The sequence below is a fragment of the Emys orbicularis genome, chromosome 10 (genome assembly GCF_028017835.1).
Source record: "Emys orbicularis isolate rEmyOrb1 chromosome 10, rEmyOrb1.hap1, whole genome shotgun sequence".
Taxonomy (NCBI): Eukaryota; Metazoa; Chordata; order Testudines; family Emydidae; genus Emys; species Emys orbicularis.
Window position 1 is genome coordinate 32,676,225 of NC_088692.1, and position 25,982 is coordinate 32,702,206.

The 25,982-nt window shown below is 44.7% G+C and overlaps 1 protein-coding gene across 3 annotated transcripts in view; it reads right to left on the reverse strand.

Moving 5' to 3' along the window:
- The window catches only part of NPRL3 (NPR3 like, GATOR1 complex subunit), a 116,689-nt gene extending 92,928 nt beyond the window's left edge, over positions 1-23,761 (reverse strand). For 2 of the 3 annotated variants that reach the window (XM_065411686.1, XM_065411685.1), the window contains exons 1-2: positions 23,644-23,761; positions 11,012-11,081 (exon numbers count right to left, since the gene is read on the reverse strand). In XM_065411686.1, coding sequence (XP_065267758.1) covers positions 11,012-11,081; positions 23,644-23,761 — 188 coding nt within the window. Of the gene's footprint in view, positions 1-1,130; positions 1,161-11,011; positions 11,082-23,643 lie in introns of those variants that run through there. The other variant, XM_065411687.1, reaches the window with a different exon arrangement.
- Between the last annotated feature and the right edge of the window lie 2,221 nt (positions 23,762-25,982).

Here is a 25,982-nt window from a genome sequence, read left to right on the forward strand (position 1 = left end):
GAAAGTAGAAACAAGTTACTATGATAACCAAAAAACCACACCTTAAAAATATTCCCCAAACTGAAATACAGATTTATTTCATTTGTGGGAGCTTTAAGAGTGTTTTAAATTACATATTTAAACTGGAACACCTTGAATGCATCCAATTATGAAAATTAATAATTCCATAAGATTATGTCTCAGATCACCAGAATAATAAAATGAGAAGCATCAAAGGCAAAGAATGAAGGTTCATGCTTATTTAATTACATGCTCTGGGAAAGATTAGATGTCATCTGCTTTCAAAAAGATAAAACCCGCTCAAATTAGTCATTGCCTGGATTTAGCTGCAGGTTAATGAACTGACTAAGCAGGCAGATATCAAAATAATCTTCACTCAAGCAGACAAGGATCTTTAACTACCCAAGTGTGTGGGGGAGGGGAAGGGGGGGGGTTGTTGGATTTTAATAAAAATCTTCTTCCCACTGTGTCCCCCATCTCTTCTAAATCCAGTAGTCAGATTCAAATGTATTGCCATGAGAGATACTCTGAGATCAGCAGACCACTGGTGGTCTGCAGACAGCTGGCTGGTCACATGGTACTGGCTCTCCTCATCCCAGCTATTCAATTGCATTAAAAGAAGTAACAATACAGTACACTCTTTCCTAATAAAACTTCTCAATGTAAACAATTGCTGTTAGCACTGGAATCTAATGGTACTGTGAGTGGGGAGGACGTAGTCTATGAATGTGGGGGCAAGTGTCCACAAGAGAATCTCACTGTAAAGGCATGTTGTTCATCATGAAAAAGTCTGAAAACCCCTGCCATAAAAAGCCATTAGAAGGAACCCCTCTGCAACTCCACTGACAGTGCTGTGGGTGCTCTTACACCATTCTAATCTATTTAGGTTCTTATATCGCATCCATTACCATGTTGTCGGAGACAGAGGAGCTCAGACCAAAGTAAAACAGATTTCATTTTGCAATTGTAGGAAATTTCCCCCCTCAGTTAAGAGACTGTACAAACTTTATTGTTTTATTACTGTATAGTCTTTCCTCAAAACTGCCCTCTTTGAAGCAGCCCAGCTGCAACCAAAGTGAAGAAATTTAAACTAACCCTCTGGGGAGAGTTTAACAAGTTCCTGTACTTACATTTGCTTGCGTGTGTGTGCACGCGCGCATGTCCCCCCATCCCCCTTCCCAATGCAAGTATCCCAGATAACACTGTATCACCTAAAGAAAAGGGCGGACCACGGGTGTGTGCTGCACTCCCTTTATCTCTTGTCAGCAAATGAGCCCTTAGTGCTCAAGGAAGCTACTCATTTAAGAAAGCTTTCTGGTCTAGTTTTGGTGAGTTATTAAAGGAATTAAGAGAAAAATTTACAGCCATATAATATATACACATTCACCCATGCACAGGCAGCTGTATTGCCTTTCAGTTAGCACACTGGTCATTTCTTTTTATTAGTAAGGAGAATATTCTTGGTTTTATTGAAGGTCTATGCTGACCCAATGGCTCTGGCTATGAGATTTCGGAGTACCCTTGCCCTGCTGGACATTAGGTGTGCTAGGGTCATGATGGCCCTTGCACTTCTGGAGGGAGCAAGTGTGCACTGCATTTTCAAACCCCATAACTGCTCATCACAGACAGTATTGCAGCTTATAGGAGACAGTTTCCTACTGAATGCAGCTGGGATATTGGCATAAGGAGATGGATTAATCCAGGTGCCTCAAAGCCAACTGAACCATCATTTCATGAATAGTGTATCTACCAGTATGTTCAACAACACATATGAATTCAATAAGGAAAAAACCGTAGTTTCCTTAAACTGACTAGAACGAGCTCCCCTGAAAACAGTTTCTGTTAAAAACAAATACAAGGTTACAGCTCCAGGTGCCCATTTGTGAAAAATCCCCTGCATCACTAGTCTGTGTTAATTAGGTGGTTCACACTGGACTGGGGAGAATCTTAAAGTGGGCTGGGCCACAAGGGATGGCAAATTTGGGAGCAGAAAGGACTAGGTGCTGATGAGTGGGAATTTTTTCTATCTGTCCTTGGAGAGAAAAGTCTTGACTGTGGGGCCCCGACCGATTATACTGGCTTTTGTCACTTCAAGATTAAGCTACAACAACATGTTCAACATGGGGCTACACAACCAGGCCATTCAGAAGGTAAAGTTGGTGCAGAATACACTGTAATCTGCACTGGCTTCTGGTTGGCTTCCAGGTGGAGGTCAAGGAGCTGGTTTCAACTATAAAACCCTCAATGGTTTGTAACTGCCTACCTGAGAGACACTTCTTTCTCCCTCTGAGAGACTACCACAGATGTGATCAGCTGAAGCACCCGAGATACACAGCCCTCTGGTTCCAGAGAGAGGAGTCTGGTATTGTAGCAGGGCCTCTTCAAGGGAATGAGGGGTCTTTGACTCTGGATCCCACTCCCCCTTAGTCACACAAACTGGATTTGTTAACCCTGACGACACACTGCATAGCTAATCTATTTCCTTGGGCTTTTACAGAGAAGGTGGACTGAGGCGTTTATCAGTTTTTATTATTCCAGCCTGGACTGGTTTGTATGAACAACACAGTGGGATCCAGATCCAGGACCAGGGCTCCAAAGTGCTATAATTACTATTTATATTAACATTTTGGGGATTTTATTGAGGTTTGTAAAAATGCCTAAAGTCAATGGGGATTGATACTTCAACTGACAGAGCCCTAAAGTTTTGTCTGAAGCTGATGAGATTCCACTCCTAGGCAATGACAGATCCAGCACTTGTGCGACCATGTAAAGCCCTGTGATTTCTAAAGGGGAGCAAACCCTTATTGTACCATGGCACAGAACAAGCAGGATCTAACCACAGAAACCAAAGGCCTTGGCTACACTAGGGTTTGGGATTTTTTTAAACCAGAAATCTCTCACGACTGCTACCACCAGTTCAACTCCATCAGTGGTATCAACAGTAGACAATAGAGCGGTTAATGCTGGGAGCACTAGCATTAGCTGGCTGCCACTATTGCTATCACCTGTGGAACTGAACCAGTGGTAGCAACAGTAGTTTTATTTTCTTTTGGTGGGGTGGAAGAGACCCTCCAACAGACACAGCCATTTGAGCCCAAGAAGAGATTCTATACCATGATTGACTTATGCCAGGTGTTCAAATGAACAGGGAGAAAGATTCTTAGCTTTTCCCTGCTATTGTTTGGTCTAGGAAGAAGACAACTGCATACAATACAGCTGCAGCTCTTGAGGGAGCAATCTCAGGTTCCTGTGCATAGTGGCTATGCAGCTAAGAGAGTGCCAGACTATTTTGCATCACTCCTGCTCTGAATACTTGCAGTTGTCTGTGAGGAAACCTTGGAATTTATTCCCTCTCACTCCAATCCAGCTTCTTCAGACTCTTTTCCAGCCTCCAGACATTATTCTCTTCCAGGTTGGAAGAAGGAGCCTCTCCCCAGTGTGTACAATTTCCACTTTCTTGGTCACTCTGCAGTGACTAATACAGTAAGGCTATCATGGAATTAAATAACTTTACTCATTGGACCATACTTCTAAGTGATCAATTGCTAGTCAGAAAGAAGCTGATTTAGGGTTTGGTAATTAATACTAAGATGAAATGTGTGTTTGGTGATACATGACCCCAGACCCAATTCCCATGGAGCTTTCTGGAGGCATTGCAGCACCTTCATTGACACAGGCGTGGATTCTTGCAGGATTACTTACTTTCCTATACCCATAGAAAGGACAGTATGGGTCCACCCACTCGATACATTTTTGTGCTTCCTGTAGTGTTAGCAGGACTTTTTCAAATCACCTAGCAAGAAACCTTGGCAATACATTTCTTACGGACACTGTGATTTAATATAGAGTTCAAATTAACTCAGTGTTCAGTGTAAAATGGAAATCAGAAACAAAGCACAATTAAAGGATGGTGAGAAAAGAAAGCCATTCTAGACAGATGTGATTGTTTGGAATGTTTGCTCTTACCCTGAAACCAATTGCTCATCAGTTAGAGGACATTGCTCTCTGAAATGGGAACATGGGCATAAACACAAAACAAAAAATACAGCAAAAGAATAAACCAGGCAAAGTAACACAAGATACACAAAAGTGACAATATTAAAAATGAAGATGGACTATTAAGGGTTAAACTTCTGTACAGTAGAGATAACTACATGCAAGAGTAAAAGCAAGCCTATGGTAAGGACATTGCTGGTGCATCTTTTATAATTAATGCTTACCTAGCATATTCTTACCTAGAAATTGCAGAAAAACTAACACTGATTTCAGAGGAAGAGATTCCTTAACTTCGTTTCCTGGAGCAGATTGTTACTGGTGTTTACAAGAACCCATCTGTGTTGTTTAAAGTTGCTCACAGCATCATATGGCACAAACCCTCCTTGTCAACTTGCGAGGCACTGGCAGTGTAGCTCAGAGGTTAGAGATGAGACATAGGACACTGAGGATTTTATGCACATTTGTGGCCCTTTGGATGGTCTTGCACATGGAACTGCTGCTATTCCCGAATAAGCACATCTCCCCATATGAGACGGGCCAGATTCACAGCAGTGGCAGAGCCAGTTCCATCCCTGGCTTATTTCATACCCAGGACCAGTCAGCAATCAAAGCCTTAAGATGAGTAAGCTGAAAAAGGTTTTGTGGTAAAGGACATGAAGCCCTCCATTTGATGCAGAGAACAAAAGAAGGCACTTACTGACTCTGCTCTCAACTGCAGCTATTCGTACACTATGGCAGCAGATGCTCCTGCACTGGCTCCCAGATACCAGTGGACAGAGCAAATAGAAATGCTTCTCTCTCAAGAATAAAATTGTTTCCAAAGATGGAAGGTGCAATTGAAAATTTGGCCAGATAAAGCCATGGCTGCCTTATACTATGCATGTTAAAAGCTGCACCTGAAATCAAAATGTCAACTCTGATTCTACTGGAAAGGTAACTCAGTCTCCTGCCGGACACTTTACAGCAAAGAAAACCAGGGGCACCCTACAAATGGGAGAAGTGTCACCAAAGGAGGGAGAAGTGGAATCATGGGATGGGTGTCTAAAAGGATGGATGGAAAGCCAGGTGCTTCACTGAAGGGAGGCCCCTAAGAATACCTGTAAGGGGTACCAGGTAGGTGCTTAACAAAAGAAAAGAGAGAGAGAGTATATGGAGGAGTTATCAGAGGGGAGCAGGTGCCAGTCAGGAAGTGGGAAGGGAAAGATATGCACTTCTGAAGGTGAGAGAGTCTCACTGGAAATGCTAATAAGGGAGTGCATATAGGAGTTGGTTCCTACAATCAGGAGGGGAGGGCCTGCCACATAGCCTCATCATCAGAATGCACTGTTATAGCGCAGCTCAGTAGTACACTCTTCAGCAGTGTCTTACTTTAACGAGTTTCTGAGCTGTTAAAATAGGTGTATTAACAAAAGGTACATACATGAGACCGACAACTGGAAAAACCTTGATATAGGGAGAATGCTCCCAACAGCTGGGGAGACATTCTCATGGGTTTTTATAGCTCTCACTATTGAACCAAAGACTGAAGCAGCAGGTATGGGGCAAGAGGACTGTGCTCCATGTGGTGGAGGGTAAAGGAGTATGAGGACCTGAGAGGGAGGGTGCTGGTTTCCTGGTACTACAGTACTAGCATTGCCTTATCTGTATCAGACTCCTCAGCTCAGCAGACAGCTGTGGATTTCCCTCTGGAAGGAACATGCAACTGTAGTTGCTTAATGCTACAAGGGTTTGAGAGCCGACTTGTGCAAAAGCCTGTTGCTGACACAGCAATCCTTGAATGTGCTGGTTGTCCCAACTGAATCAGCTTGGTAACAGCTGGGAAGAAATTCCTGACTCCCAGTCTGGTGCCCAGAATTCTACTATGCCAGAAATTTAGGCCTTTTCTACACTTAAATTTTTGACAGTTTAACCATGGTTAAACTGGCAAAAACTTTCCTAGTGTAGCTACAGTTATATTGGTATAAAAGTGCTTACACCGGTATAGTTTATGCCAGATAGGATAAACAGAGTTCCTGTTTTTCAGATTTTCATTCATTTCATTCTTGGGGGTTTATTCTTAACAATTTGAGTTTTATGTAGATGCCCCAAAAATGTTTTTTCCCCCCCAGAGCTCTCTCTCTGATACCGTAATAAGATTTTTTTGGGTACTTCCCAAAATTCTTGTATAAACAGGATCTACTTTAATTTTTATGATCTGTATAAAAATGACTTACCGGTATTTTACTTTGATCTTTGTATCTTTGTAGTTGAACCCCTGGTTTAGCATGTAGCACGTTTGTATCCTAGTCTGCTTTAACACAGTATTGCTTCAAACAACACTATGTTAAAGCACACTAGGGAAATTTTAGTATGCATCAGAAGGGTCAACTCAGACCAACTAATGCACAATACGTTTTAGAAATCGCAATCTGCAGTCTGCATTATTGGTCCGTCTACACAAGCCCTTAGATGAAAGCCAGGGAGCAGGGACATCACCTATATAAACAAACTGCACTGGGAAAGTGGTGAAGTCAACGCGAACCATTTCTGGCTTTTCGCAATATTTATTGAATAAACACTGACTTGTATATGGATATAGATAAATTGGGAGTGTTTTATCAATTAAAACCTAAAATCACTAGCCTTAAGTATAGGTTATACCAATAAAAGTGCATCTACATTAGCACTTTTACCATCACAGCTATGTTGGGGGGTGGGGGGGAAGAGACACAATCACTTCCCTAACTGACATAACCACACTGGTAAAACTTTTTAAGTGTAGACCAAGCCTTACCTTATGGCTTTGGGAAAGTCACTTAAGGCCGGTCTACCTCAGTTTTCCCATTTGTGCAAAAGAGCCAATACAAATCTCCACCAGTTGTGATTATTATTTAATGTTTGTAAGACACTTTGGAGAGGAGATGTGTTTTAACTGGGTTATTTGGGTAGAGGGGAATAGTGGAAGGCTAGGAGGAAGCAAGCGGAGATATGTTTGTCAGGTCAAGTTTGTTCTTACAGGTGGCTGATCCTACTAGATAGTCGCCTTCTATCAGGAAGCTAACAATACAATGCAAGTATTTTTGCTACTCCAGTTGCTTCTGAAAAGGAGATGAAAACCCAGACAAAGCTATATTAAAATAGAGTTCAGGCTGAGAGTATATACATCAGTAACTGTGGGTGAAAGCATCACAAGAATGCTGTAATTATCTCAAAAACAAGCATTAACAAACCCAGGAAATTCAAGAGATAAGTCTAAATTTTTTAAAAATCCAATTATGTTAAGGTATGGAAATACAGAGTTCAGACACCTAAACCACCTTAACTCTCTCTGCAGTAATGCCATCAGTAAATAAAATTACAAAGCAAATCTAATCTTCAAAATCAAGTTATTCTAATTTGTGACCACAAACACAATTATTTCACAGCCTCACCAAATCTCTTACTAAAGCTAATGCTAACAGTGGGGATTGCTACTGCTAAAACCTAATGAAGTAAATACTATCCTCTTTCCACTTTAGGAGCAATTGTATTATGTACCGATCTATAAACTACTGGCAACTTGTCTCATGCTCCAATTAAAATTTTTCCTGCTAAATGCAGATTTGATTTTTTTCCCCAGCTCAAGGGCTGGATTATAACTGAGTTATGTTCACTGGAGTGCAATTAAAGGTATCACACTGGTTTTTCATTTAAAGGAAAATGTAAAGTATATACTTTGAAAAGAACAGAATTAACTGAGGAAAAGCAGTAGTCTATTCCATTGTGTCTGTTCAATCTGAGCTGTTCACACTATCCGTTCAAAAACTGGTGACAACGGGAAAAGATGAAAAGCTGCTATATGCAGATGATGTAGTAGTAAGGGCATCCTTAAAAGGTGACTTAGGGAAAATAGTAAACCAGTGGTATGACAAGCTAAGCAGGCATCGGACAAAAATGAACATGAGTAAGATTAGGGTCATGTGGGTCAGTAGAGATTAATGAAGTACGATTAAACAAATTGACCAGTTCAAGTACCTCAACAGTGAGCTTGAATGTTTGTTGAGACACAAGTGTTGTGCACAACAAGCATATGCCTCTGAGACTGAAAGCCCTACTTTATAGAACAATAGTGCACCCGGCAATGCTGTATGATGCAGAAACATGGGTGGTGAAGAGGCAGCAGATTCAATGCCTACAGCTGTTCAAGGTAAGATGTCTTTGCACTATAAAAGGAGTTACACAAAGTGACAGATTTCAAAATGAAAGCATTAGGATGGCAGTCAAAGTCTGACATGGCTGACAAAACCCAGGAAGTGTGACTTCCCTGGTTCAGACACATGCAGAGGATGAATGAAGAGGAACAGACGAAGATCGAATGGGATGACAGCATGGTAGTAAACAAACCCCGTGGAAAGCTGAGGAAGTGATGGATGGATCGCATCAAAGATTAGGGACCTAAGCAGGTGGATCTTAGTGCTGCCATGGACAGCCGAAGATAGTGCATGCTTGCTCAATGACTTGACCCCAGATGATGGCATAAGGGGAAAGAGAAGCAGAATCAGAGTCACAATCTATTGAAAGATACAGATCTGAAAACTGGAGCTGTCCGGCCATCATATTTCAAGACAAAAATGCAAAACAGAAGGCATTTGTATGACTTTATATTTGAAGAAAGTAAAGTTAGTGCATTTCAGGAAACAATTTGAAATCATGTTGTACATTAACAGCACGTGCAGTAATTTGATGGAAGAAGTCACTTGTTGCTATGAGCTATTATTTCTGAAGATGGGGATCAGTCTAGCCGTTGTATCAGTTCTTCAGCTGTAGACAAGAGCTTATCTCTTTCCTTCCATTAGCATGTGAGAGGAAAGTTGTGAAAAATGTGATTAATGTGAAAAATACTGATTATTCTGGGAGCCAGAGAAGGACTTTTGCAAAGGAAGAATTAGACTCAAGTGTAATTTCAGAGAAGGACTTTGTCACAGCTAGCAGGTTTAAAATGGAGCCACCTCTGCACATTTGAATGCAGATGCATAAGCACACAAAGAGCACTTTCATCAGGTCTGCTAGATTAAAGAACCTCTACTATCCAAAAGTCTTCTCCATATGTAGGTACTTCTACACCATGACCAAAGGAGCTCAATGTATGTAGCTTATAAGTATTTGAAAGGCATGTTTTCCAGACTTTACATCATTCTGGTGGCTCTTTTCTGAACATTCTCCAATTTTTCAACATCCATTTGAAGTGGACTCCAGAATTGAACGCAATATTCCAGTAACTCCAATTGTTTGAATCTTTAAGTATGTGTTTTTTCCTTACAATGACCAATAATGTACAAGGTCACAATACAATGAAAACTGGGATTTAGGAGATTTTGGTAACTCAGCTCTTCAAGGGCATTACAAGTTCTCTGAGCTTTGTTTTTGGGTCTCATGCTGGTCATTATCTGTAGGAGCCAATAGCTTTCCTCTTTTCCTGGCATTCTGAGAATTTTTTGAAATGCCAAAAGCAGCACAGCACTCCTTTGCTTTACAAGTATAGTTTACAAAATACTAGGGCCAAACTTTTTAACAGTGACTTGCAAAAGCAATCTGAGTTAACCAAAGAAACACATACTGAATGGCTCCACTAATTTGGCTGTGCGGAGGGTTTAGCACAGAACTAAATACTAGTTTTTAAAAGTTGTTTTTAGTTCCCATGGAGTCTGCTGCCTTGTACTGGATTCACTGAGGACATCCCAGATTGCAGTGTTCTAAGACACCAAAGATACCAAATATCAGAGGGGTAGTTGTGTTAGTCTGGATCTGTAAAAAAACAACAAAAAGAGCCCTGTGGCACCTTATAGATTAACAGACGTATTGGAGCATAAGCTTTCGTGCGCCAATAAGTGCTCCCACGAAAGCTTATGCTCCAATACGTCTGTTAGTCTATAAGGTGCCACAGGACTCTGTCGCTTTTTAAAGATACCAAAAAAGACAACACACCGATTTATTGCAAGTCCCAAGCACGTTGTGTTTTTCTCATCTGTAGAAAACTAAAGCACTGATGCCACCCAGACTTATGTACTTGCTTAACTTCATTACCATGAGCTGTTACACTGATTTCAATGGGACTACTCGTGGTAGTAAAAGTAAGCATGTGCTTAAATCTTTGCAGGATCGGGACATAAATTTCCCCTTTTGAGGTCCAATTCTGCCAACTTCTCTCACGATAAGTAGTATCTTTCACTGTAATTAGTCTAACTGATTTCAAATAACACTCTCCTCAGCAGGAGTAAGGGTGACAGAACCCGTCCTTTAACTATTTCGTAAGATTTAAAAAACATGCCCCAGAGAACACCAACTTAGCTAAGGGTGAGCTCAGGACACCTGCTGACTTTACCAACATCTGTGACAGCCCAGAGTGATAAATTTTGTGGTATGCACAAACCAGAACAAAGCAGGAGACTCTGCATGAAGTAAGAAGAATGTTTAAAAGATCAATTTAAACTGAATAGTACACAGGGACACTCAGCACTTCCAGAGCATTTTTCATCCAAGGATCCCAAAAACATTGTTTAAATTTCAGTATCCTTATGAGACATCACTTCATCCAACAAAAAACTGCAGCTACCTCTGGGGAAACACACCAGTTTATTTGCGCACAACTCTACATGAGAGTTAAGGCAGCAAGTGAAGAACACTGCATCCAACTGTAACTCCCATCTGGAGATGCAGGTAGGTAGAACTGAAATATGACCAAGGCCAATGGATTAACACTCCTATTTTCAAAGAGTGGCATGGGCTCTTTAATGACCAGAAGGGATTAGAATGTCTGATTTACATCTTGCCCAAAAACCAGCACCTTCAGCAGCACTCTGACTCTCATGAGAAGTGCCTGGTTAGTAGGTGCATCCAGCACATCTGTCTGAGGTTAACTCAGTTCTGAGTTTTTCTTTGCAGATCTCCTTTCATACAGTAGAAGAGGATTTGCCTACTCAACTAGTGTGCAAGAAAGGAGAATGGGCCATTCTCCTCCTCTATTTTAAAACTTTTGGTTGAGGGGAAATTTCCTTACCTGGAGTCTCCATCTTGGTCTTCTGTGTTGTCATTAGTGCTATTCACAGCATATCGGCTCCTTGGCTTACCTGAAGCAAATGGAAAAAAAGAATTTCGAATTGCTTAACAGTGACCTTCAAAAAGAAATGTGTGTTTGTGCCTTTTTCTAAAGGATGTACTAGGAAGGCCCAAAAGTGTTCTCTTTAAAAAAAGACAACAAAAGCCCTTTCTCCCTCCTTTTTTATATTAGAAACATCCAGCCTTGACTTCTCTGTTTTTGCTCCAAGACAGTCTGAGAAACAGGACCAGAAGTGTCCTCAGCCTTCAACTGAAGATGAAGGGGTGCTGAAACTTTCACAAAGAGAACTTATTTCCCAAGTATCTGGCAGAAATATGAATTAAATAGGTACACCTCTACCCCGATATAATGCGACCCAATATAACACGAATTCAGATATAACGTGGTAAAGCAGTGCTCCGGGGGGGCAGGGCTGCACACTCTGGTGGATCAAAGCAAGTTCAATATAACACGGTTTCACCTATAACGCGGTAAGATTTTTTGTCTCCCGAGGACAGTGTTATATCGAGGTAGAGGTGTATTCGGCAAACAAACAACTTTTAAAAGTTTGATTAACTCCCTTCCCTTACTATTGCTCAGGTGTAATTATCATAGTTTCTGATGTCACAAGCCAGCAACTTGACTAGCCCTTCAGAGGGTCCTCCTACACAGAGAAAGAAATCTAAAGATCTAATGCCATCAACAAGAATGGAAATCAAATTTAAATCTAATGCCTTCAACAAGAAGGGAAAAAAACAAAAACAGTTTTCAAACAACTTTCAGCTGATCTTGGTAAATAATGCAAAAGAGGGTTTAAATATCTTCTCTCTTGGCAAATCACATTTTAACACCTACAATGGGGTGTTAAATGCCCTTTGATGACATTGGAAGGTTAGCACAAAGATCAAGGGTAAAATATGTGACCTTTTGATACTAACTAAAGTTTTATTTGCTATCTGTTACTTGTTAGGTGCTTTGCGGTCTGACCTCCTGTATATCACAGGCCACTACCACCACCACCACCCAGCACCCACATACTACACCCAACTGAAATTAGACCAAGGTATAATAGCCTTTAGGAAATCAAAGTATTCTCAGAACATATGAAGCCACTGGAGACTCTCTCACATATTTTCAGCCTAAATAGAATAGATTTTGTCGAGATTTTCCAAATCCATCACATGATCTTGCCTAGGGGTAGTTAAAGCCAGACATTTTACATCCAGGAAATTTCAAAACAACAGTCCAGCTGGGGTGAAAAGGAGGCCACAGAGCTGGGCATTGTGTGTACTGTTGGCATTTGAGCCTAGAGAGTTGAAAAATCTTCCCTAAAGATCTAACAGATGTTAATTAAGGGCAAGGCTGAGCCCCCATAAAGGAACACTATAAGTGAGTGCTCTTAAGAAGGGTGTGTTTCTAGTGGGAACCTGCAGGGATCAAGTCTTGATCCTATGCTATTTAACATTTTTATTAACGATCTAGAAGAAAACAAAATTATTACTGATGAAGTTTGCAGATGATGCAAAAAATGGGGAGTGGTAAATAATTAAGAGGACAGATCACAGATACAGAGCAATCTGGATCGTTTGCTAAACTAGGTGCAAGCAAATTATGAGTTTTAATGCAGCTAAATGTAAACGTATACATCTAGGAACAAAGACTATAAGCCATACTTACAGGATGGGGGACTCTACCCTGAGAAACACGGATTCTGAAAAAGATTTTGGGATCGTGGTGGATAATCAGCCGAACACGAGCTCCCAGTGCAACACTGTGGCCGAAAGGCCTAATGCAATCCTGGGATGCAAAAACAGAAATCTTGAGTAGGAGTAGAGAGGTCATTTTACCTCTGTATTTGGCACTAGTGCAACTGTTGCTGGAATACTGCATCCAGTTCTTGTGTCCACAGTTCAAGAAGGATGTTGATAAATTGGAGAGGGTTCAGAGAAGAGCCATAGAATGATTAAAGCAGGGGTCGGCAACCTACGGCACGCTCAGCCCGCGGCCACTCTGGGGCTTTCCGCCGCCTGCTCCTGCCAGCCAGGGTCCCACCGCCGGTCCCACTCAGCACCCGCTGCCGGCCTGGGTGAAGGAACCCCAGGCTGGCAGCAGGTTGAGACCCCAGCTGGCAGGAGCCGGCGGCTGAAACCCCAGAGCGGGGACAGGCTGAGCTGCTCAGCCCGCCGCCGGTCTGGGGTTCCCTCTGCTGGCCCCTTGCCAGCTGGGGTTCCCCCCACCACAGCCCCACTCAGCACCCGCTGCTAGCCTGGGTGAAGGAACCCCAGGCTGGCAGCAGGCGGAGACCCTGGCTGGCAGGAGCCAGCAGCAGAAACCCCAGAGGGGCGGGCGGGCTGAGCTGCTTAGTAGCTGCTCTGGGGTTCCGGCTGCTGGCCCCTTGCCAGCCGGGGTCCCCCCTGCCGCAGCCCCACTCACCTTGCGCAGGCCCCCTGCCAGACAGGGTCCAGGCCTCCAGCCCTGCTCAGCCCTACCAGCCGCAAGCTCCACTCACCTCAGCTGCCAATCTGGGGTTCCAGCCGCTGACCTCCTGCCAGCCAGGTCGGGATCTCCAGCCTTGCTCAGCCTGCTTTCTGGCCTGGAGTCCCAGCAGGCCACCCTGGGCTCTGCTCCTGGCCTTGGATCAGTGCTCTGCAGCCTCCCCACTGTGGCCCACTGTCCCCAGCCTGGGACAGTGAGGGTTGCACACAAGGCAAGAGGGGGTGCAGCTCAGCACCCCCATCTTAAAATTGCTTATATCAGACCACACTGCGTTTGACCTTGTGCCTGCCTTCTATTGCCATTTTTTTCTGCCACTGAGAGTTGAAGGGAACATTTGACAAAATGGCAGCTCCTAAGAAAGTGAAGCTAGATGTCCGATCATTTCAGCCTGCTTGGACAGACGCAGTTGGATTTACTGAAAAGAAGGACTGTGCTATTTGTGCTTTCTGTTATGGAAGTGTTTGTCGCACATCAAGTGTTCAACGACATTTTGAAACAAAGCACGAGAAAACCTTTCTTGATGAAGCAGACAAGACTGAATCAATCAAAAAGGCAGTAGCAGCCTATGAGAAGCAAAGCAGTGTTTTTAAAAGCTTAAGTGTAAGTAAAAATCAAGCTACAGAAGGAAGTTACAAGATTGCACAGTGCATTGCAAAAAACGGAAAGCCGTTTACAGATGGGGGAAATATATAAAAAGTTTTTCTCAGCAGTTCGGAAATTTTGTTCAATGATTTGCCAAATAAAGATACAATCATATCTAGAATAAAAGAACTGCCCATCTCTGCCAGAACAGTTGAGAGACGCATAAGTGAAATGGCAGAAAACATTAAGGAAAAGCAGACGACTGCATTGAAAGACACAGTAGTGTTTAGTGTTGCAGTTGATGAGAGCGTGGATATAAACGACGTTCCACGTTTGGCAGTTGTTGCAAGATACTGTGCTTCCGATGAAATCCAAGAGGAACTTTGTTGCCTAAAACCCCTGCATGGCACAACAAAGGGGGAAGATATACTGGTAAGTTTTGTAAACCATTTTGAAGAATGAGGAGTTGACATCAGAAAAATATAATCAGATGGTGCTCCTGCCATGGTCGGAAAACAGAAGAGATTTGTAAAGTTACTTGAAGATCAAATTGGCCATCCGACAGTCAAATTTCACTGTCTCATCCATCAAGAAAACCTGTGTGCTAAAATTTCTAATTCAGAGCTTAATAATGTGATGAATACAGTGGTGCGAATTGTGAATTTCCTTGTTGCTCGATCTGCTTTGACTCACAGACAATTTCAAGCACTGCTAGAAGAGATAGACAGTGCTTATAACGACATCCCACTTCACAGCAACATTCGGTGGCTAAGTCGTGGCAAGGTTTTGGTGCGCTTTGTAAACTGTTTTGATGCAATCAAGGCCTTTTTGTCGGAAAAAGAACAAAACTACCCCGAACTGGATGATGACAAATGGCTGTGTAAACTCATGTTTCTAACTGATATCACCGCTCACCTAAATGAACTCAACCTGTGTCTCCAGGGTGCAGGGCAAACTGTTCTGGATCTTTATGAAGCCTGAAAAGCATTTGTTGTGAAACTAGCAGTTTTTTCCTGGGATATTCAAACTTCTACTTTCCGCTACTTCCAACTCATAAAAGAGCTATCGACACATTGCACTGTCAGTGTCAATGAGATTGGAATGTACATGCAAGAACTGAAATCAGAATTTTCTGACAGATTTCAAGATTTCCAGCGATTTGGCCCAATGCTTTCTTTCCTAATTAAACCTGAAAAGTTCAATGAAAGCAACTTGGATTTGTCTGTATTTCAGTGGATGGGTGTTGAAGATTTCGAAATGCAGCTCATTCAGTTAAAAAGCTCAGAATTGTGGACATCAAAGTTTGTGGATCTGCGGAGCGCACTTGACGCTACCGAGAGAGATCATGGGGCCTCTATTCTGACCTGCTGAACGTCCCTGCCAGTGAAATTTAACTGTTTGAAGAACATTGCGTTTGCAATGCTTTCAGCATTTGGATCCACATACCTGTGTGAACAGGTATTTTCACACATGAAATCTGTCCTCTGTCCCTCTCGGAGCTGGTTAACAAGTGATCACTCAGAAGCCTGTGTGCAGCTTAAAGTATCCAGATACGTGCCAGACATTGGAAAACTCAGCAAAGAAAAGCAAGGGCAAGGATCACACTAAACTGATAAGATCTGCATTATAATTTAATTTTAAATAAAGCTTCTGAAACATTTTGAAAACCTTGTTTACATATAACAGTAGTTTGGTTATATATTATAGACTTATAGAGAGACCTTCTAAAAAATGTTAAAATGTATTACCGGCACGCGAAGCCTTAAATTAGAGTGTATAAATGAAGACTCGGCACACCACTGCTGAAAGGTTGACGACCCCTGGATTAAAGGATTAGAAAAGATGTCTTATGGTGATAAACTCAAGGAGCTCAGTCTGTTTAGTTTAACAAAGAGAAGGGTTAAGGCATGACTTGATTACAGTCTATAAGGACCTGCATGAGGACCAAATATTTAATAATAAGCTCTTAAATCTAGTAGAGAAAAGTATAACACGATCCAATGACTAGAAGTTGAAGCTAGACAGACAGACTGGAATAAGGTAAATTTCTGACGGTGGGGGTCATTACCATTGGAACAAGTTACCAAGAGCCATAGTGGATTCTCCATCCCTGACAATTTTTAAATCAAGGTTGGATGATTTTCTAGAAGACCTGCTCTAGGAATTATTTTGGGGAAGATCTCTGGCCTGTGTTATACATGAGGTCAGACTAAATTATCACAAATCCTTCTGACATTAGAATCTGTGAATCTATAAAAGGAAGCAACTGTCCATCATTACCCTTTGGCGGAAAGAATAAAGCAATCAGAAGCCTTCTTCTACCTCAGACAGAACTTGAACATGAACTAGCAGCATTCTACGGTAACAGACTGAGGGTAGGTCATAGGGAACTTTTGTCTTCGGCCACAATGACACTGTGCATCAGATCAGGGTAGAGGTGAAATGACTATGCCTTTAAATGTTTTACATTTAGATCGAATATTAAGACCAGGCACTCAAAATGTCAGCCCAAAAAGGAATTGCTTTAGAATTATGAGTAACTGGGAAAGGAGAGAATGGAAATTGAACTAAGTCTACTAGAACATATAACTCATCATATGTGCTTCTCCAAGCTACATTCAACTGTGTGAATAGATCAGATGCTCATTGCACTGGCTTCTGGGAACCCTTTGGATAAAGATAATCTATTCAAGTGAGAAAACAAAAAAGAGTGTTTAACTTTTGCGAATGGAGATTTTGCTGGGTCTTTCTCCCATCAACCTTTTGAAATCCTGGTGTTGCCAACTCTTAAAATTTTATCATGAGTCTCACAATATTTGGTATTTTTCTTAAAGTCCCAGTTCCTGGAGGCATGTGATTAGGCGAGAACCTCATCTTTCATTTAAATACTAAATAATACCTAGCTCTTAAAAAGAATTATATATCAGTAGATAAATCCCAAAGGACCTTACAAAGGAGGTCAGTATCATTATCCCCATTTTTATAGGGGAACTACTGTCTTTTTGTTCTGTCTGTTGGGTGCCTAGCACAACAGGGGCTGCTCCAAAACTGGGATTCCTAGGCACTACTGCAATACAAATAATAACAACAAAGTTGGTTTCTAGCCCTCCTACCTGCAGCTTTAAAACATACAACATATAGAATCATAGAAATGGAGGGCTGGAAGGACCTTGAGAAATCATCAAGTTCAGCACTCTGCACAGTGGCAGAACCAAGTAAACCTAGATAATCACTGACAGGCACTTGTTCAACCTGCTTTTAAAAACCTCCAATGATGAGGATTCCACAATGTCCTTTGACAGATTATCCCAGAACTTAACTCAGTGGTCCCCAACGCAGTGCCCGTGGGCACCATGGCACCCGCCAGGGCATTTATGTGCGCCCGCCTAGTGCCCAGCAGGGGAGAGAAGCCACAGCCCCGCGCCTGCCGGGGACAGAGAACTCCGGGGCTGCAGGCCTTTTCTGTGTTTGGTATCTGGTCTCCATTAGCCTTTTTAGTGAAGACTTAAGCAGTATAGGTATTAAACACCTCAGCCTTCTTGATGTCACATTAGCTCTTCTTTTTCGCTAAGCAGCAAACCTACACTTTCCTTTGTCTTTCTCTTGCTCCGAATGTATTTAAATAAACTCTTCTTCAGTGGTTCTCAAACTTTTGTACTGGTGACCCCTTTCATATAGCAAGCCTCTGAATGTGACCCCCCCTCCTTATAAATTAAAATCACTTTTTTATATATTTAACACCATTATAAATGCTGAATGCAAAGTGGGGTTTGGGGTACAGGCTGACAGCTCATGACCCCCCATATAATAACCTCACAACCCTGAGGGGTCCCGACCCCCAGTTTGAGAACTCCTGCTCTTCTTGTTGTCTTTTATGTCCCTTGCTTGGTGTGATTCCTTTTGTGCCTTAGCCTAATTTTGTTTTTACCTCTGTGCTATTCTTTTGTAGAGAGAGTCAAGGTGGGTCAAGTAATATCTTTTACTGGCCCAACTTCGGAGAGAGACAATATTTCAAGCTTACATAGAGTTCTTCAGGTCTGGGAAACGTACTCAGAGTACCACAGCTAAATACAAGGTGGAACAGATGGTTTAGCATAAATAGTTAACACATATTTCGAGGGACCATTTAATATACTGGAACCCACATGGCTACAACACCACTGCTTAGTATACTTCCGTACTCCTCCTTAGCAATTTGTCCCTGTTGCCTCTTTTTGTAAGAATCCTTTTTGATTTTCAGGTCACTCGAGTCTTACTCCTCCTATCTTTCCTTCACATCGGAATAGTCTGCTGTGCTCAATTTAATAGTCTCTAAAAATCCCCAGCCAGGGATTTCCCTAGACCCCACCCAAGGGGGAGTACAACCCCCTGAATTTCCCCAACACCTCCCCAGTTACATGCAGTGTTGCCAATTTAGTCGTTGGCTGGAAATTTGAATTGAAACTGAAACATTAATACACACTTTAAAAGCATATACAGTATATGAGAAAATACTTGTACCTGAGAAAGCATAATGGGTTTGAAAAGTATGAATAAAGACTAGCTTCCTCATACAGCTGTTATTTATGACAATGTCGGCACATTTGTTTCGGCTATATTGGCCTACCTAATAATTTCAAATTATTATTTATAAGTGAGGTCTGAATGAGCTCTCCCCTGACAGCTAGTGATGAGCCGGGGTGGATGTAAAGGCTTCAGGACTAGACTGTATTTACATGAACACACCTACCCTGACTGGGTATCCAGCAGACAGAGCTGTGCTGCCCAAGTTATCAATTTTGGCTGGTGTTGGGTTACAAATCACTTACATATTAAATGTGGGGGTCATGAAATGTTGTTATCATTATTGTATGAGTAAAGGGCAGCAGAACTGTACTTAGCCTGGCTGAATGAGGGGGTCTCCCTCAGTGCTTAATTTGTGCTAGGGCTTGCCAGGGCTGAGTCACAGCACCTCTAGGCTCAGCAGTTCATAGCCCTGGGACCTCTGGGCTTGTCACATCAGTTATGAAAGTAACAAACTTGCTTGAGCCCCAGCACCTCTTTCATTACAAATTAAGCACTGGTCACCCTCAACTGAACTGCACTCCCTAAGCAAGAGGTTTGGATGCCATATCCTAGTGAAGAGGGTGGGGCACAGGTGTTTTGCTTGGTGGTGTGGGCGCTACCTAAGAGTCACAGATACTATTTGACCTGCCCCTCTCTCCTGTTTAGAGATAGAGCTGATTAGGCTTCATAGAGAGTCTTTTGGTTTGTTAAGTGCCCACTAGAGCTGAAGTCACTGATAATCAGATCTAAGTGCTTAGACCTGCTGTGGGACAGTGTTTCTGTGGAAGAGACAGCCCAGCCTTCACTAGCAGTGAGGCTCCCCCACTGAGAGCTGAAATCACTGAGAGCTGGGTGGAACCTTGAGAGACCAACTCGCAGAGGTCACAGTGGCAGGTGGCAGCAGATGACAGTGCAGGGCCATTGGGGATGGAGCGGTAGAGTGAACGGTGGCACGACAAATAACAGCGGCCAGAGCTTTGGACTATGTTTTAGTGACTTTTCTCCAGAATGCTAGATTTGTGACTGGGAAACTTATATAAATATACATTTCCTAGTAGGCCAAGATTTTTAAAATGCATTATTTGCCAAGGTCATTATCTCACATCATCACTATCTCAAGAGGTCATTATCTTGGGGAGTTTCTGTACTAAACTTTTTTATTATTATTTTTATGTAAGAACAGCCATAGGGGGTCAGATCAATGGTCCATCTATCCCAGTATCCTATCTTCTGACAGTGACTATTCCAGGTGCTTCAGAGTGAATGAACAGAATAGGGAATCATCGAGTGATCCATCCCGTCGTCCACTCCCAGCTTCTGACAAACAGAGGCTAGGGACACTCAGAGCATGGCGTTACATCCCTGCCCATCCTGGCTAATAGCCATTGATGGACCTAACCTCCATGAACTTATCTAGTTCTTTTTTGAACCCTGTTGTAATTTTGGTCTTCACAACATCCCCGGCAAAAAGTTCCACGGGTGACTGTGCGTTGTGTGAAGAAATAGTTCCTTTTGTTTGTTTTAAACTTGCTGCCTATTAATTTCATTGGGTGACCCCTGGTTCTTGTGTTAAGTGAAGGGGTAAATAACACTTCCTTATTCATTTTTTCCACACCAGTCAAGATTTTAGAAGCCTCTATCATATCCCCTCTTAACCGTCTCTTTTCCAAGCTGAAAAGTCCCAGTCTTTTTAATCTTTCCTCATATGGAATCTGTTCCATACTCCTAATCATTTTTGTTGCCCTTCTCTGTACCTTTTCCAATTCCAATATATCTTTTTTGAGATGAGGTGACCAGAACTGCATGCAGTATTCAAGATGTGGGCATATCATGGATTTATATAGTAAAAGTGGAGGAACTTGGTTTGCCAGACTGATCAGCTAAGCCAGGGGTGGCCAACCTGAAACTGAGAAGGAGCCAGAATTTACCAATGTACATTGCCAAAGAGCCACAGTAATATGTCAGCAGCCCCCCATCTGCTCCCCAGTGCCTTCCGGCAGCCCACACCAATCAGCGCCTACGCAGGAGGCTATAGGGGGAAAGGGGGAGGAGCGAGGGCATGCAAGGTTCAGGGGAAGGAGTGGAGTGGGGGCAGGGCTTGAGGCAGAGCAGGGGGTTGAGCAGTGAGCACCCCCCAGCACATTGGAAAGTTAGCATCCATAGCTCCAGCCCCAGAATCAGTGCCTAGGTAAGGAGCCAAATATTAACCTCTGAAGAGCCGCATGCAGCTCCGGAGCCACAGGTTGGCCACCCCTGAGCTAAGCCAATACTGACAATCTTTATGAAAAGGCTCCAAAACACCATGCCTCTGGACTGCATCAACATGCAGAAAGCCTTATAAGCCAGTCACTATCAAAGCCAATTTTAAAAGAACTTAATGAGGCTGTTAAGAATGCTGGAGACACAACTCAGTTTCATGTGCTGTGTATTTATACCTGCCTACTGTATTTTCCACTCCATGCATCTGATGAAGTGGGTTTTAGCACACGAAAGCTTATGCCCAAATAAATGTGTTAGTCTCTAAGGTGCCACAAGGACTCCTCGTTGTTTTAATTCAGTTTATGTGAACCAACATAGCTGTTGCATCATACTTTCTATTTAAGCAAGAGATACCACACACTACAAACTGGAGGCCAATGTTAAGTGCATTGTCACTTGTTAATCTTGAAGTTGGACACTGGTTTTGAATAAAACTGGTAAATGCTCACTATCTTTCTGCAAAAAACTCAGCTGACTCTCTAGAAGCATGCAGTGAACAGTGAAAGACTCAGCAGTTGAAAAAGTGAAGAACTCTCTCACCATATTCAAAATATGTGCATACATGGATGATGAATGCACCGAGGCAAATAGGCATCAAGTATTAAGTCATTACGTATGTTATCTTGATGTCTGTGGTAGGCCAGTAGATGCATTCTAGATGTTCAGGTTATAGAAGACGAATCAGCTGCATCTGTGACATCTTAGAAGAGTTAAATGCTTGTAAACTGAACCCCAAATAGATGGCTGCTTGTGCATTTGATGGAGCTACAAACTTCTCTGGAAGACATAGTGGAGTACAAGCTTTGCTAGAAAAAAGTGTAACCCTAATCTCTCCTATACACGCTGCAGAGGCCATCTACTCCAAGTAGCGCTAGTACAAGCTGCAGAATCTTCAAAAGACATTAAAGCCACAAATTTAATGGCTTTTTTATACTCTTTTTGTCAGCAAGAGTCCACAAGGACTGAGCATCTCGGAAACAAATAGAAGATACACTGGGATTGAAGTTCAAATGAGTCCAACCTGGGAAAACCTGCTGGCTTTCTCATGAGCGATTCTTGGCTGTTGTCTTAAAATTACTGCAACCATTATTACTGGCTTTGGAAAGTATCCACCAAGATAGAACAGATCTAAGTAGCGAGGCTGGTGGACTACTTTTGTTGCTAAGTTCAGAGAAGACTATCGCAATTCTCTCTCTTGTATGTCTACTGTTGAAACCACTTGGATCATTAAACAATGTCATCCAGGCATCTGCTACAACAGTAGATCTCTGTCCAAGCTACCCTTGGATTAATCAGAGAGATATCCATTGAAAATGTACTGGAAGAAGCAAAGACTTCAGTCTAGAAGTTAACTAATGAAAGTACTTATATTGACTCCTTCAGTGAAGAGGACAAGAAGTGCTTGTTAAGCCAGCTGAAAAAGTACACAGACTTGATTCTTATAAATCTACAACAGTGATTTCTGGATTCTACTCAACCTCCACGTAGCTTTTACAGATGCCTGTCTTATAAAGCACTTACAGTTGTGTGGAATGAGGCACTACCAGCAACAGGGCTGCTATGTGATCAGAACAGAATGGGTTGTAGCCCACGAAAGCTTATGCTCTAATAAATTTGTTAGTCTCTAAGGTGCCACAAGTACTCCTGTTATTTTTGCAGATACAGACTAACACGGCTGCTACTCTGAGAACAGAATAGAGAATTTTGAACACAGAGTGGAATATCGTACGACGAACGAATGAAGAATTAACTTCAACTTTTTTTTATCATCACTAGTGGTTCGACCCAACCTTTGTGCTATGTTTTCCTACTTCTTTCATCCCAGGATTCATCTCTTGATACTCCCAGTCACAACAGCTACAGTTGAGTGTTCTTTTCCCTCAATGAATAGAATTTTGTGTTCTGAAAGACGTTGCCTTCTGCCTGATCATGAGCATATCATGAAGGACTGGAAGTAACAGACACACAAGACACCAATGAGTGCAAAATTACAACAAGAAATCAAGATGGATGTAGATGTAGTTCTTCATAGTAGGCTTGAGTAGCCAACTTTAATTTTTGTGATGATTTTAAAACATGAGTTAAATCTACTAAAATGGTCATGAAACATTTTTCAGTTTTTACTGTGGTGCCATACAGCCCACTTTTGCCTTCCCAGTCTCAACCCTCGTCAGCCCTCATCCAAATAATCCAACATCCCTCCTAATTTCAATTCCTGGGGAAAACACTGCCCCCACCTCTCCTGAACTGAGATTTTCCTCTAAGGTTGTCTTCCTTCGGGACCTTACACACTGGTTCTCCGAGTTTGTCTGCTGTTATGAAGGCCACTGTCCTTATTCCACTGCTCTCCCTCCCTCCTTCCTTCCCTTAGCCTCAGGAACTCCACCATCGCCTGGCCGCTCCCCCCTCACCCCTCCAGCTCGGCTCCCTGCCCCTCAGCGCTGCCGGGCTACTCCCCAGGGCCAGAGCCCAACCCCAGCCTCGCTCTTCAACCGGGATTGGAAGCAAGCCCTTGTGTGTCTGGGAGGGGTCCGGCTCCTGGCCGCGCTGCCAGGCCGGCACCCGCGGGACCATCCCACACAGCGGGAGGGGCGGGCTCAGGCCGCTCTGCGCGCGCGACAAGGCCCAGAGGACGAAGCCCCGAGGCCTAGTGGCCCGCTCCAGCCTCGTGCGCCCGGCCGCCCGGCACGTGGCCCCGCGCTGTCACTTACCGGCCTGGGCGGCCGGGTGCTCCGGGCCCCGCTGGAAGGGGAAGCGGAAGAGCAGCTTGTTGCCGCGGCTGCCCGAGCTCACCAGGATCACGCTGATAGGGCTGGTACTCTCGCCCATCCCCCCGCGCCGGCTCCCCGCGAGGCAGCCGGAGGCGCCACCACTCCCCCTCCCTCACAGCTCCCCGAGCGAGCGGCAGCCGCGGGCTATAGAGACGCCTCAGTTCAGTAGCATAGAAGGGCCCTAAAGAAGCAATGCCTGGCGGACTTCCGGTTCCGCGCATGCGCTGAGTGGCCGCCGGTTCGAGCTGCTCCGGTCCAGAGGTCGCGCTCTGCCGCGGGCCGGCGAGAAGCGAGCGACGCTTTCCCCGAGGCTGGGCCCGCTCGTGTGAGGCATGAGATCCCCTCCCCCCGCGGCTCTGCCGCGTCCCGGGCTGCTCGGGCCCGCACGAGAACAGGACGGGGAGCTCTGCCGCACGCAGGCCCAGCACAGACCCGTGCACAGCAGCCTGGGGCCCCGGGGTTACCCCCCGTGGCGCTGTCTCTGCAGCCTGTGCGTAGCCTACCGCTCAGAGCCTGGGACCTGCCAGCCACTGCAGCTCCCAGCCCAGCCTGCGGAACCCTACAGCCGTGCCGGGCCACTGGCTCTGGTTCACCCGCTGATCTCCCAGGTGCTCACGCCCCTCGTTGCTCTAACAGTCGTTTGATTCTCCACCACAATTCCATTCACCGGCCCAGGCCCTGCAGCATCTCCCACCATCACCCAGCAGTGCAGCAACGCCAGGCTGGAGGAAAAGACCTTGTAGACTCTACACTGAGCTGGGGGGTTAACCACAGCCAGCAAATACAAACTTAAACACACCAGCCCTAGTGTACACTAGGTGTTTCACTTTGTACTAATTAATATGTTATAACTGATTTTCCAGAGTACACAAACCCATGTGGCCAGCATTTCAGTACTTCTCTGACTAATGTCTTGCACAGTGGTCCCCAACGCAGTGCCCGCTGGGGCATTTATGTGCACCCAGTAGGGGAGAGAAGCCTGCAGGGGACAGAGAACTCCGGGGCTGCTTGGGGTGGCAAAAAGCCGGGAGCCGGCCCTGGCCAGAGCCCTGCTGCTGGAGAGCCAGAGCATTGTCCTCTGGAGCCGAGCCTGGGCTGCGGCAGCGAGAGGGGCTCCCGGAGTGTGTGAGGAGCCGGTGAGGGAGGGAAGCGGGGCCCGGGAGGGAGGAGGGGTCCTGCTGCTGCCACTGCTACTGCTCTGAGTCTCCCCAGGGCAGCGCAGCGTTTCCCCGCCCGAGTGGGCTGTGCAGGGCGCCGCCGGGCTGGGCAGGGGGGCGCGGATCCCAGCTCGCATGCTGATAGGGCGAGTGGCTGGGCAGCCCGTGCTGCCAGGGAGCTGCCCCCTCCTGCCCCCAGACCCAGCCCGCCGTGCACCTCCCCCGCCTCAGCCCCGCGCCTCTTGCCCCGGGCTCCCACAGCGCCAGGGGCGGGGAGAGGCAGAGCCCGGCTCTGAGCGGGGCAGCGGGGGATACTGCCCCGCTGAGGGACCCCCGCAGCTCGGGCACCTGGGGGTCAGTGTCCGTCCTCTTGGCTCTGCCTGCATGGGGCTGGGGAAGCAGCTGTCAGCGCCTGCCCCTCTCAGCCCTTGCACCCCCCATCCTGCTCGCAGCCTCTTCACTTGTACCTCCCGCCATCACTCCTTTGCCGAACCCCTTCCCCTTGTACTCTCCCTTCACCTGCACCTCTACCCTTGTACCCTCCCCCAGCCTTCTCCTCCCACACCTCCCCTTTCCCCTGCACCTCTTTTCCCGCAACCCTCCTGATATCCCCTCTCCTCCTCCACCCTCCTCCGCGAGTATATCACACTCCACTTCTCTGCCAGTGTAGAGCCCCCAAGCACTCCCACACCCGCTCCTCTGCCTGAACCCTCTTTAATAGATCCCCATCCCTTTCCGGGTACAAGGTTTGAGGGTTAGTCCCTATGCCTTCCATGTGCGGGTGGGGGAGGGCACTGGTGGGGGGGGGAAGAGCCCAGGGCTGGGGTGGGGGGCAGCCAAAAATGTTTTTGCTTGGGGCGGCAAAAAACCTAGAGCCGGCCCTGCCCCGGCAGACGCGGGGCCCGCCTAGTGCCCAACAGGGGAGAGAAGCCGGGGCCCCGCGCCTGCTGGGGACAGAGTACTCCAGGGCTGCGGGTGCTGGTGTTCTCTGTCCTTGCGGCTTCTCTCTTCTCTCTGGATTCATATATTATGTAATATTAAATATGATGTTTTTCATATTATTTAATGTACAAATACAAAATAAGCCTTGAAAAATTGTTGGCGCCCGCCACACTCTTCTGA